General features: G+C 46.2%; 1 protein-coding gene across 1 annotated transcript in view; it reads left to right on the top strand.

The window, feature by feature from the left end:
- The window catches only part of Ralbp1 (ralA binding protein 1), a 36,639-nt gene that overhangs the window by 7,177 nt on the left and 15,531 nt on the right, over positions 1-13,931 (top strand). The window contains exon 2 of the mRNA XM_026381776.2: positions 12,033-12,323. Coding sequence (XP_026237561.2) covers positions 12,080-12,323 — 244 coding nt within the window. The 5' untranslated portion in view covers positions 12,033-12,079. The remainder of the gene's footprint in view (positions 1-12,032; positions 12,324-13,931) is intronic.

Genomic DNA, 13,931 nt, shown 5'->3' with positions numbered 1-13,931 from the left:
CCTTCTCTAGGCTGTTGATGCTGGTCATTGTAGTTGTCCTTAGTTGGCTTTTCTGGACTAATTGTTGTAACTTCTGTGGGGTTTGTCATGTGTGCTAGTGGAAGGCTCTGTTCTATTCACTTGGCAATGATTGGAAGAGATTTTCTTAAACTCTTGGAAGCAAAAGCATCTCTATCTTTGCAGAGGTGTGCTGTCCCCTGTTGGGGACACCTAAAGCACTCAGCCAGTATGGTTTCCTGTTTGTGCAGAGCCTCAGGGTCTTTGACAGGTCAGAGTATAGAACCTTCTCAACTCTTTGCCGAGCACCTACGTGCACAGCCTCTGTGCACGCAGGCTGCCTCTGGATTCCTAAAAGGAAGCTGGCGCTGTCCCAAGCCCATCTTCCCATCCGTGGCATTCTGTGGCCTTCCTTCTTAGGATGGTTGCTCATCATTGCTTGCCTGTTACCCACTGCTTCAGTTGCAGTAGCTGAGCCACGTGTCTGTCAGTGCTTCTGGCAGCACTCCTCGCGCACCACGGTGACTTCTGCTCTGGGAGAGTTCCAGGTCAGTTGCGCTGGGTCAAATAAAACCCGTCTTCTGAGTAGGTGTTTCACGGGTCCACAGATAGGCCAAACGCTGTGTTTGCTGAGGAGGTTTATTCCACTGACCATTACTAAAAATACAGGCTGTGATTTTCAAGGCTGTCACTGATCTGGGGACCCCAGGATGTGACCAGAGGGTGTGTTAAAACATCACAAAACTCGTTTCTTACCAAGATTCAGTTGTTTTTCCTGAGTAAGCTCTGTCTGGGTTATTGTAAGCTTTTGGGTAGTTTTCAGGGTTCTGAAAAAGATGTTTATGGCAGTTTTTGCCAATTTTTCGTTTCTGTCATGGAGGGTGGACTTTGGTTTCCTTATTCTGCCCCTTTCATCACTGTTGTTCGTTCAGCCAGCTCTCCAGCCAGCCGTCTCTCCGGCTATTTCTTTGCCAGTTAAGCTGCCTGTATCACGATAGTTCAGTGAGTTTCTTGTAGCACTTTTTTCTTTTCTTTCTTCTCTGCTATATTTCTTTCTTTCTTTTCTTGAGAGAGAGAGAAGAGAGAGAATTTTTTAATATTTATTTTCTAGTTTTCGGTGGACACACATCTTTATTTTATGTTTATGTGGTGCTGAGGATCGAACCCAGTGCCCCCTGCATAACAGGCGAGCGCGTTACCGCTTGAGCCACATCCCCAGCCCCTCTGCTATATTTCTAAAGATACAAGGTAATGAAGATTTTTTTGGCTGTCAGACATAGTGCTGAGGTAAATATTGTTTTATTTACATCCTGCTCATTGTTTTGTATTTGAGGGCTGTGGTTCTGACCCTGGAATTGCTGGACCACTGTATTCATTTGTTAGCTTTTTAAAGATGTCTCTGACGTATGTCACTTTATGCTTCCGCCAACAGTAAGAGACTGTTTCTTCACCCCTTCCTTGCAGAGGTGTGCTGTCCCCTAGTGTTGCCACCTTCCCTAGTCCTGGGTATGGAACTTGTTTGCCTTTAGAAAATTGGTAGGTGCAAAAGGGCATTTCTCATTGCTGTTCTTTCATTTTAAGAACATCTTTTATATGTGCATTTTGTTCCTATCCTTTACTTATTTTTGTTTTATTAAAAATGACTATTTATCATGTCCAGTGCCGTATTTTTTTTCAAGTTTCTTGTCTTCTTGAGTATATAGTATTTTAAAAGTGTAACTGAAATTTTCTGAAGGGCTTTTCAATTAGAAAATTAAGGAAATGAAAAGTGGTAAAACTCTTCCAGACTTTTATGTGGGGCATATATTTTTTAGTTACTTTTGTACTTTTGCCTTGTAGCTGGATAACAGCACAGAGATTGCGGCAGTTAGTGAAAGGTCAAGCCCATGTTCCAGACAGCTTAGAGTTGAGTCCAGGCGACCTGTTGGACCCCAAAGCCCATTACTTTCCTACACTGCCTCTCCATCTTTGTATTTCCAGTTCTCTTGTAGGGCGATGTTAGAAGAGAAGAAAATAATATTGTTGCACTTTTAGTTAAAACCATTTAAAACATTATTTTTTTTTAAAGGTCATGCTCACAGTTCGCAAGGATGAAAGCATGTCTCTTCTCTACCCAGTTTCCTCAGCCACCCAAGATCCCTCCCAAGGGGTGGCTCCTTATATTTCCTTGCATGTCCTTCCAGAGGCATGTCATAACATAACTAAAGGTGTGTGTAAATGTGCGGATGTCCATTATGAACAGTGGTGATGTGATGTGGAGAAGAAGGGACTCAATGTTTGCTGAGCACCTGTGATGTGATAGAGCCATGGGTCCTTTATATTTGGATCAAGTTCTTCAAACAGATCATCCTGAAAGGTTGTTTAAATGTGAATGTTTTACATAAAAGATTATTGAAAACAAAAATAATGATACAATTGTTTTTGGAGCTTGACACTTATGAAACGTGGTAATTCGTTATGAAGTGAAGGTTAAATTAATTCAGGAGCACAAAATTAAGAGCCAGTTATTGTTGATAGGTTGAGAATAAAATTGCATATCACTTCCATTCTTTTTTTTTTTTTTTAAAGAGAGGGGGGGGGACAGAGAGAGAGAGAGAATTTTAACATTTATTTATTTTTTCTTAGTTCTCGGCGGACACAACGTCTTCATTTGTATGTGGTGCTGAGGATCGAACCCGGGCCGCACGCATGCCAGGCGAGCGCGCTACCGCTTGAGCCACATCCCCAGCCCTCACTTCCATTCTTTAAAAATGAAGTGATTTGTCAGTCCTAAAATGGTATTTTTGTGTGCTGTTAATCTCATTTATAGCTAGTGACCTTTCATAATGTGCACGTTAGGTGCCTTTAGGTGAGTGTACAGTTGGCCCTCTGTGTCCACAGGTCCCACATCTGTGGATGCAACCAAATGGGGATCAAAACACAAACAAAAAACACTTGCCAAAATTGTACCTTTACTGAACATGTACAGTTTTTTTTTTTTCTTGTCATTGTTCTCTAAACAGAACAGCATAACAGCTTTTTACATAGCCTCTACATGTCATTAGGTGTTATAACCAATTGAGTGATAAAGAATAAGGGAGGGTTGTAGGTTATATGTGAACACTGTACCATTTTATACAAACCACTTGGGCCTCTTCAGATTTTGCTATCCACAGGGTTCCTGGAACCACATCACCCATGAACACCTGGGGTTGACTGTTCTCTCTTCGCTCACTCTTCCCTCCCCTGCCCTGCCTCTTTGTTTCCTGAACATGGAACCAGGGCTGTTCTACTACTGAGCTACATCCCCAGCCCTTTGTGAAATAGTCTGGCTAAGTTGCTGAGGCTGGCCTCAAACTTGAATCTTCCTGCCTCAGCCTCCCAAGTCACTGGGATTACAGACGTGCTCCACCATGCCCAGCTAGGCATATTGCTTTAATTATATATAATTAAAGTGTACAATATTGGGAGGCTGTGTGGAAAACCTGAAGTCACCATGTGGTTAAGTGAATTTCTCTGAGTCACATCTGGGGCTCTAACTAAAAGTGTGTGGATGAGCACCTAAGTCTGATGACATTTAAGAAGGGTATAGAAAAAAGCACTAACTCCAGAGTGTAGTCTGTTCAGTGCACCCTGACAGTGTTGCTAGAGTGAAGGATGAGTTATACAACAGCTGAGCTGGATGGGGGTCCTCCTGTGGGGTGTGCGGGAAGAGGATGGGCACGCCTGAGTGAATGCTGGTTGGTGTTTACTGGAGACTGTCGTGGAGAGCATTTCACTCCTGGTGAGACTCGGCCTCCTGCCTGTTCTGCGTAGTCTGAAAGGTCACCCCTGACCCATTTCAGCTCATAAATGTAAAAACTGTAAGAATAGTAATGTTCATATCTTAAGAGAAAATCCCTTGTATTTTGAAAGATTTCTAGTCTTCCTTTTTGTGGAATGTGGATTTTTAAAAATATTTTAGAGTCTAATCAGAGTAACTCCTCAGGCTGGCATAGGAAGTGAGATTGTGTTGGAGAGAGCTGGTACAGCAGCCTGGCACAGCAGGCTGGCCTCTGGGGCCCGAGGTGAGCAGATCCCCAGTGACGCACAAGTAAGATGTGGCTGAGCACCTGCTTTTTTTTTGCCGAGAGTCTGAAAGTTGGGTCCATGTCAGGCAGCCTTTGGGAGAGCCTTAAGAGAAGCTCAGAGCTGATGGCTGTGGTGCCCGGCAACCATACACGCCCTCTTACTGAGGATGCAGTCACATCTAGCGTGACCCACGGCCCTGGAAGCTTGCCCTGATGTCCTGTGGGCTTCGCACCCCTGCCTTCCCTTTGCGGCTTTGCACGGTATTCCTTTCCATAGTAAATCCCAGTGGTGAGCATGGCTGTGTGCTACGCATGCCATGGGTCCTTCTGGAGAACCCCTGAGCCTGGATGTCGTCCTGGGGACCCAGACAGCACTCGGACCTGAGGTGGAAACTGCTCCGGCTTGTTTGCACCCCTCACGGTTGGAATTCTTCTCTGTTAGGTGTTTCTTTTGGTATTTTCTTATTTTGAAGTCATATAATCCAGCTGCTTGTTCTTGAGATCCTGGTGGCTGACATTATCCATCAATAAGATAGCATGATGGAGGAGGATTTGGTACTCTTCTGCCCTGGTTCCACGCTTCCAGTCTCCAGTGTGCATTTCTCCTGCCCTTGGGGACTCCTCTCTGGTCTCCCTGTGGACTGGTTGGGCACAAGTGGCTTTTCCTGATCCTTCCCGCTGGGGCTCTCCAGGGTGGAATCTCAGGTCTCCCTATTGCTTCATCTGCTGCCTTGTTTTTGTAGGGTCTTGAAGACATGAGATGCATGTCTCATAAAATATAACTGCCTTTATTTTATGGTTATTAAAACCTGGAATGATTTTGGGAACCCATTAGTTTTGAAACTACTCCCTTGCACCCTAAAGCTTCCAGTGTCCTTGTTGGGTGCTCCCACCCTGTGTGTCAGCTGTTTCCGGCTCCCTCACCAGCAGGAAACCTTCATACCATCTTTGTAATCCCTCTTCCCTGACGTGTCAGGGCATCTTCTGCCGTTCTCTCCTTTCAGTGTGGGGCACTTAGTTGTCTATACAACCTGGACCCTGTAGGCTTGGGGCAGATTCTTTCTACTTCACTGGAAGAGCTATGTATAGAGACTGCTTGGGGGAGTCCAGCATTCCCGGGCAGGAGGTCCCACTGTGCCGCGCTCAGTGTTCAGGCCGTGCCAGGCCAACATCCCCTTGTTGGCCGCAAGTTGGAGATGAGACTTGCTGCTTGTTTTTAAGAACCATAAGATAAGAAAAAACTGCTGGTAAATTTAAGCCTGTTATTTATTAATAAAGAGCACTTGCAAAATATTGGATCTGAACTTGCGAGCTAGTCCAGCAGGCTCTTGGCTTTCTGGCTTCTGTTTTTAATGTTTAGATGATATTAAGTTCAGTACACCAGGAGATTTATTCTCAAGTCATTCCAGGAGGTTTTAAGTTAGCCATCTTGATTACTTTCTTCTCTATGCTGCTTTGTCCTTTTGCACAGGTGAGTGATTCTTTTTATATGTGCTAATTAATACTGGTGCTTGAGCAGAAAAACTATTTTAAGAACCATATATATCCTCTTCTTTTGGAGAAATTGAAACAGTTGTTTAGTTCAGTTTGAGGTTTTTTTTTTTTTTTTTTTTGCTTCATCTCAATTTTATGCCTGTTCTTGAACTTGAAATATCATTCAGTTTCAGAGGTAGAAATGTTTTGGTTCTAACGAGTAATTCCAGATTTGTGGCTTTATGCTTTCCACTTCTAACTTATACTCTCTGTTGGTTATGTAGAAGTGACTTTCTTAACCTTCTGTTCTCTCTGGAGGGAAGTTGTTTTTTTTTCCCCAGGTGTCAGCCACATGCTTTTATGTTGGTGTGATTTGGAGATAATATTCCTGTGGTAGTGTTTTGAGTGTGTGCGTGTGTGTGGGGTGGCATACTGACACACAAGTGGAGCAGCAAGAGAAGAGCTAATGGCTCTGAAGAGCTAATGGCTTATAAAGCATCCATGGCCTTTTTAGTTTCCTACTCAGAGTTTTTATTGAGATACAGTTTGTATTCGGTGAAACACCGTGTGAAGTTTTACCCACTGTGCTGGCCACACTTGGCGTGCCTGTCCAGGAGGGGAACGCAGCCATGAGCGGACCCTGAGGGTTTTCTCTTGCTACTTGTTTCTTGCTTGCTGCCTCTTCTCCCCTCCCCCCAGTTCTCAGCTCCTTTGACACCTAGATGAAGCCATGTTCTAGAACTTTGTGAGTAGAGGCTGAGTTTGCTTAGTTGGAGTGCTGGGGCTAGAAGTGTCTTGAACTTCTCTGCAGCTTTGGAATACGTGCACAAAGGCAGTGTGATGTCTTGGGCCGTGACCAAGTCTAAACATGAAATTTGCGTTCTTGTGCACACACAGCCTGCTTTTGGAGCATCTGCGTTCTGACTGGGACCCATCCCAGGTCAGGTGTGGAGCTTCCTCCTCCTGTCCTGTTGGTGCTCAGGAGGTTTGGGGTGTTTCTAGTTTTTAGTGGTTTGGTGTTAGCCCAGCGTCCACACTGTGGGCAGAGTTGATCTGATCGGAATTCTTTTTGTTTCCGTTTCTCTTGGGTAGATGTTCAGGAGTGGAGTTGCTGGGTCTTGCCAAGGTGTGTTTACCAGGACACTCAAGCAGTTTTCCAGAGCGCTCAAACTGTGTGCCCCTTTGATGTGTAAGACTGGTCGCCCCAGGTCCTTGCCAGGGTCAGGACTGTCCTTTCCCCATTGTTGTTGGTAGCTCAGTGTGATTTCGGTTTCATGTATTGGATAGTTAGTGATGCGGGGCTTTCATCGTGTACTTACTGGCCATTGGTATATTTCCATTTTAAACTGCACACTTCTGCAGTTTGTGTGTTAGGTTGTTCTGTAGTTTGAACTGGAATGTTCCCAGAGACTCATCTGTGAGGGGTTTAGAACCTGGTGTGGTGCCCATGGAGGTGGCCTTTTCTTGGATCACTGGAGGTGGCTCTTCAGAGGGAACAGTGACACCAGTCCCCCTCCTCTCTCTCCATCCCAGCCGCAAGGTGAATGGCTTGCTCCACACATTCCCTGCAGTGATGTACCGCTTCGTGGCATCCAGAGGAGCAGGGCCCTGGATCATGACCAAGTCCTCCAAAACCACCAGCCCAAATAAGCCTTTTCTCTAAGGTTGATTCTTTTTATATACATATATATTTTTTTTAGCTGTAGGTGGACACAATACCTTTATTTTGTTTGTTTATGTTTACGTGATGCTGAGGATTGAACCCAGTGCCTCACATATGCAAGGCAAGCGCTCTACCACTGAGCTACAACTCCAGCCCAGCTAAGGTTGATTCTTCTCGATGTTTGTTATAGTGATGGAAAGCTATGTCTCTTTCTTTTTTGAGTTGAAGGACATCTTACTGTAATTTTAAATAATATCCTTTGATACACACCCATAAACAGAGCTGTCCCTCATTTTCCACAGGGGATTGCTTCCCTTGGATGTTTTGTCCAAGACCCCTGTGGGTACCAAAACCCACGGACACTCCAGTCCCTTATAAAAGAAATGGCATATTATTGCATACAACGTATACACATCCTTCCATGTAATGTAAATCCTCTCCAGACTGCTCAGAGCACCTGATATGTGCAGACACCATGTGAATGCCTGTGTGGCCTGGGGCCTGATGGCAGGGAGGGTCTGCACATGCTCGGTACACATGGGTTTCCTTCCACAGGTTTTTAATGTGTGGTTGGCTCTCCAGGGAAGCAGAGCCCCTGGACTTGGAGGGCTGACTGTACGTGTGTTTAGACGTCTTGGCCTGGCCATTCATTTTCATAGTAGCGCCTTGACGAGAAGTTCAGTTTTTATTGATAATATCATTATGGTGTTCTGGTACTCTCCAGGAAATTTTTACCTGCTGAAAGGTCTCAAAAATGTGTTTTAGAAGTTTTATAGTTGTTAGTCTTTACATTTTAGGTCTGTGATTTGTCATGAATTGTGTGTGACTTGATGCAAGGAATTGAGTCACGTTATTATCTGTGTGTGTCCAGCACCACGTGTCCAGAGGGCTTCCCCTCCCCATCCAGCATGGAGGAGTCTTATTGAAAACCAGTTAGCTCTACACCTGGAGTGTTTCTTGGGTTCCCCATTTTGTTTCCAGGATGCGTCTGTGTGTCATGTGGGCTTTGGCACCACACAGAGTCCTCGTAGCTTTAGCGTTTCCAGCATCATTGCTCTACCTCTGTGATGTGAGGCCAGAGGACCTTAGGGCCCAGGGACAGAGCTCCGTGACAGAGCACTTGCCTGGCCCATAGGAGCCCAGAGGTCCATCCCCAGCACTGCTAAATGCACACAAGACCCTGAGAGGTGGGAGAGGTGCCTTGGGAGATGCTGAGTTCCCAGCGGTTTTTCCTGGTGCTGTGATTGAACCCAGGCCTTCACACATGCTAGGCAAGCACTATACATTGAGCTGCGTCCTCAGCCTCCTTTCAAATTTCTTTTTAAAGTTTTTTGAGACAGGGTCTTGCTAAGTTGCCCAGGCTGGCCTTGAACTTCCAACATCCTGCTCAGCCTCCTGAGTAGCTAGCTGTGTGTTACACGGGCTGTGGTGTTACAGGTGTCTGCCACCACACCTGGCATCTTCTTTTAAAAAATCTGATACCTAGGGGTTTTAGTTATATTTATCAGGAGGAATAGGGATAAATATGGTTTATTTAAATTTTTAAAAATGTATACCAAATTATCTCTTGCCACAAAAATAGGAATTTCTGGGTTTTGGTATTTCCTTACCTCTGGATGTTTATACTCGAATTTTCCATTGGCCATTTGAAGTCTTTTGCTTCCATGGCGTTCAGGCTTGTGGTGTCTCTACCCCCCAGGTTACTCTGCACCCTTGTCCTCATGTGAACACGCTGCTTTTCCCTTCCTGCTTGATCACCTGCCTGCTGGCCCTGGCCCTCAGGGCTGCTGCAGCTGCCCCAGCTCTGTGGTGATCAGGTCCTCTTAGTCCCTTCAGACTCCTGGAACAGCACCGAGGGCGGCATTGCCATGCTCTAGAGGCTGGGAAGGCCAGCTCTCTGTTCCATAGGTGGTGGTGCTCCTGCGTCCCCAGGGGTGGAAGCAGCAAGCCCTGGTCTCTTCAGCCTCTGCCCAGGACACTAATGTGTTCATGAGGGCCCCACCCTCATGACTAGTCACCTCCAAGAGGCCCTGCCTCTAATACATCACCCTTGGGATTACGTTTTAACTTGGGGTTGGGGGAGACACAGTCCATAGCACGTAGCAACTACTGATTCTGAGTAGTTCTTACAACATAGTCTGTTAAATGCTTTATGATCAAAATGTTCTTTGTCCATCTAGTAAGGAAGATGCATAAGGAGGGCAGTGCACCAGGAAGACTTGCCGGTGCCCCAGGAGCAGGAGTGAACAGCAGCTGTCTGGTGCTGCTGCCAGCACCCCTCCCTCCTCCTCACAGTGGCCTCATCACTTGCCTGCTCTGCAGGTGGTGACAACCCCCACCATAGCTCCTTGTCCTTCCCAGCCCCCCTTGTCTCCCGAAGCCCTTCCCAGGGTGCCTTGGCAGTGCTGCTGCTGTTAAGCTGGTCTCCTGCCTTTGCCTAGGGCCCACGCCCACAGGGCTACCCACAATATCTAACACCCCGCCCCACACTCTTCCCTGCAGTGTCCTCCTGAGGGCAGTGTGGTGGGAAGAGGTTTTTTGAGTCAAGTGGCTCCCAGCCGTACCTCTTGCTCTGTGATTTTTTTTAGGTACGCTACTTAAGCTTTCTGAGCCTTGATTTCTGTGGAAAGGGGGAAAAGTACCAATTTTCTTACAAGCTGTACTAAGGTTAATTTAGGAAAGTTCTGGAAACTTTAAGAACTCCTATAAAATTTGGATCTGTATCCTGAATTGAAATTTAAGGCCAACCGTGAGACTCATTCTTTCTGATCTTTGTCTTGGCGGTACATTTGCTGAGAACAGAGGAGGTTCTGTTAGTTTATTAAACAAGCCCTCAAGCATTGCCATGGGTTGGGTTAAGTGTGGGACTCAGATGGACCCAGTGGGCCTGTGTTCAGAAGAAGATGGGGTGCAGTCAGTGCCGTGGTGCAGGTCTGCTGAGAGGGTCCTGGCCCCACAGGGGGCAGCCCCTGTGACCTGTGCTGAATAGGTCAAATCACAGGAAGGACTCCTGGGGCCAGGGTTGTTGGTGCTTGATCTTTTATTTTTAAGCACCTTTGTTGGGTTACAGTTTATATCCCAAGAAATCCATCTACCTGAAGTGAAGAGTTGCGTGGATTTTAGTAAATGTACAAGTTATGTAGCCATTGACGAAGCCATGAGTGTTCTCCACCATCCAGAAGGTTCCTGCCTGTCTCAGGCCTGATGTGGAGCATGGAGTGACTTAGCCGTGCAGCACAGTTGAGAGCATGGCCGGGTGCAGCAGGGCTGTGTGTCTGACAGGAAGCTGTGCTCTTTCCCACAAGCTGTGTGTCAGCCTCCATGGATGCTGGGACTGTTTGCTTATCTGTGAGATGTAATCACTTGTCTGATTGAACTGTACCTCCCTCTGAATTCTTGAGTCCTATGTTTGCCTAAATTTAAGGTACCTTGGATTAGTGGAAAGATAGGGTGCACTTTCAAAAGTGATATCCAGCTGAGTGCATGGTACACGCCTGTAATCCCAGGAGCTCAAGCCTAAGACAGGAGGATCGCGAGGTTAAAGCCAACCTCAGTAAAAAGGCGCTAAGCAACTCAGTGAGAACCTATCTGAACATAAAATACAAAAAAATAGGCTGGGGGTGTGGCTCAATGGCCAAGTTCCCCTGAGTTCCATCCCCAGTACCCCCTGCCAAAAAAGTGATAGCCAAAAGACAGGGTCCATCAAGGAGAACACAAGGATTGAGCCAGGCACTGTGGTGCTTGCCCCCGCTCGACTCAGGAGGCTGGTCGCAGCAGGGTTGCAAGTTGGAGACTAGCCTGGGCAACTTAGTGAGACCCTGCCTCAAACATTGCCAGTCTAATAATAGAAAAGTAGCTATTGTTCTTAAATTATCATTGAAGTTTAACATTGTTTTCATTGTATATTTGTGAAATGTGAATAAGTTTTTGATGAATTGCCTATTCACATTGTCTAGTTCTCTTGGTTTATTTCTATTTTCATTCATTTGTAAGAACTCTTTGCTTTTTAAAGAAATTTCCTATCTCAGCTGACAGACGTTTTTGATATTTGCTTGTCTTTTAACTTTAAGGTCTTTTTGACTACAGGGTCAGATCTACCAGATATTTCACTTTTGGCTTATGGAGTTTTAAAACTGCAAAATAACCTCAGCTTAGTATCATAATAATGTTAAAGAGGAGGAAGAACTAATTAATCTAAGTAGCTTTTAAACTTGGCACTTTGACTACTCTGTGTCTAAAGAAGAAAACAAAGCAACCAGATTTTGAACTCTTCTTGTTTGTCCTTTGGTGGTGTCTGCTGTAGTAAAACTTTTGTGTGTTTTAGGGTCGATCAGGGAGGGCTCCTTTGCTTAAGTGTAACTGCCGCACAAAATACAACGGCTCTTAGAAACACAGGCTTGTCTAATCGCATGCAGCGGGCAGTCACAGTCAGTGACCTGTGATTGTGTGACTCCTTCAGTCTGTCATTGAAGCATTGTAAATTTTAATGATGTGAGCTGTTCATATGTAGTTACGTAAGTAGCCTAATATATTATTCAGTGAGGTTTTATGGTGCGTAGCAGTCAAAACGAGGCCCTTTACATTAGCTAGTTCTTTCTCAAGGAACTGTGGGTTCTGCCTGGAGAACCCCAACTCTGATTTCCAGTTGGTTTACTTTACTGATACTTGAAGGTCCTAGCGTGTTCAGCTGTGAGAAGGGAACTTGAGATAATAAAATGAAGGCTTTTTAAAGGGGAGTTGTGGGGGAACTACTTTTGGTTGTCGGCGAAGACTGATGGCGTGCTGCTGGGGGCGATCTTGCGCTCCTTGGCTGGTGGATGGTCAGACTGATGCCTCTGTTCTCTGCACAGGTGTGATGGGCAGGTGAGGAGAAGCCACCTCCCTGTCTGGTCTCAGCATGACCGAGTGCTTCCTGCCCCCCACCAGCAGCCCCAGCGAGCACCGCAGGGCCGAGCATGGCAGCGGGCTGACCCGGACGCCCAGCTCCGAGGAGATCAGCCCCACAAAATTCCCTGGACTGTACCGCACGGGCGAGCCCTCGCCCCCCCATGACGCCCTGCATGAGCCCGCCGATGCGGCGTCGGAGGATGAGAAGGACCATGGCAAGAAGAAAGGAAAGTTCAAGAAGAAGGAGAAGAGGAGTGAGTGCTCTCTGCCCACAGTCAGGCTGGCGTGGCCCACGTTCTTGCTTTCAGAGTCTCAGTTTTCACCTATTGAAGTTGTATTTTGGGGTCTTAATTTGACACACAAATTACCAAATTTCCAAATACGGTAAAAGTTTTCTAGAGGACATCTTTTAAAATATATAAAAAGAGGGCTGGATTGTGGCTCAGTGGCAAAGCGCTTGTCTCACACATGTGAGGCACTGGGTTCAATCCTCAGCACCGCATAAAAATAAATAAACAAAGATATTGTGTCCATGTATAACTAAAAAAATATTAAAAAAAATAGACACTGGAATTTTGGCTGAGAGAGCCTTACGTTCTCAGTAGTTTTTGTGGGCATTTGGGGGCACACTTTGGTTGGAACTGAAAAAGGTAGTTACTCCTTGTCATTGGCCAGTGCCACAACCTTCTGAGGCTCCCATTCACTGGGAGGATGCAGCCTCTTGGGTGTTTTAAAGGCAGGTGGGGTGAGTTGGTTTAAGTTCAGTATTTATTTTGGATCTCATGGTGTTGGTTGTCCTGTGGAGCAGGCATAGCGCATGGCTCAGCGCTGCAGTCTGGGGAGCAGGTCAGCTCCTAGCCCCAGGGACTCAAGAGACAACCGGCTGATGGCCTGCCCCCTCTTCGGCTGTCTCTTCCGCCCAGTCCTATTCCTTGCTCCCAGCAGTGACTGTGCACCTCTGTGGCCCGACAGTGTTTCACTGTGTTCACACACTAGGATGGATGTACCCGCTTTGCTGCATTATCATTAGCTACTTTCATTTTTCAACTGTTGTGAGGAGCACTTCCCTGCAGTCCTACCTTTTTTCCCCTTATTATTTATTTATTGATGTTGTAGATGGACAAAATGCCTTTATTTTATTTGTTTATTTGTATGTGGTGCTGAGGATGGAACCCAGTGCCTCATGCATGCTAGGTAAGCGCTCTGCCACTGAGCCCCAGCCCCAGCCCCTCATGCCTGTCTTTTGGTGAGCGGGTTTATGCATTTCTGCTGTGTGTGCCTGGGCGTGGAAATGCACACTGTAGGCCCTGAGTCTCGCAGCTCCAGGAGATCTCGCAGAACAGCTTTCCAGGTGGTCAAACCAGTTCACATTCCCGACAGCAGTGCGTGACAATTCTTCTTGCTTTACGTCATGGTATTTTGTCCTTAAGATTTTTGCTGGTTAGTGTAAGATTCATGGTATTTTAGTTAGATGGTAGCTTATGAAATACCTTTGATTTTATTATAAAGTAGCTTATAGCTAGCTAAGAAAAGGAATGGGGGAGTTAGAGACATTAAAAACAGAAGCCATGGGCTGTGAGGCTGAGGTGCAACGTCACTAAGCCGAGGAGTTTGGGGCTAGCCTAGCAGCAGAGCAGGCCCTGTCTCAAAAACAGTCAAAACACAAAAGCTAATTGTGACCTGGTGTTAAGGCCATGGGGCTCTAGGTCAGTGTGAGAGAGCAGAGCTACTCTGCCAGCAAAGGGGTGACACATTGGCCACCATCCAAGAGGGGGAGAACCTCTTGGAGCAGTCCTCCCAAGAGGTGGCTGTGGTCCCTGCCCCAGTCACAGAAAGAGCCCAGTAGCTGGTGACAGGAGAGC

This window comes from Urocitellus parryii, chromosome 13 (genome assembly GCF_045843805.1).
Source record: "Urocitellus parryii isolate mUroPar1 chromosome 13, mUroPar1.hap1, whole genome shotgun sequence".
Classification (NCBI taxonomy): Eukaryota; Metazoa; Chordata; class Mammalia; order Rodentia; family Sciuridae; genus Urocitellus; species Urocitellus parryii.
This window is presented reverse-complemented; position numbering and strand designations above follow the sequence as displayed.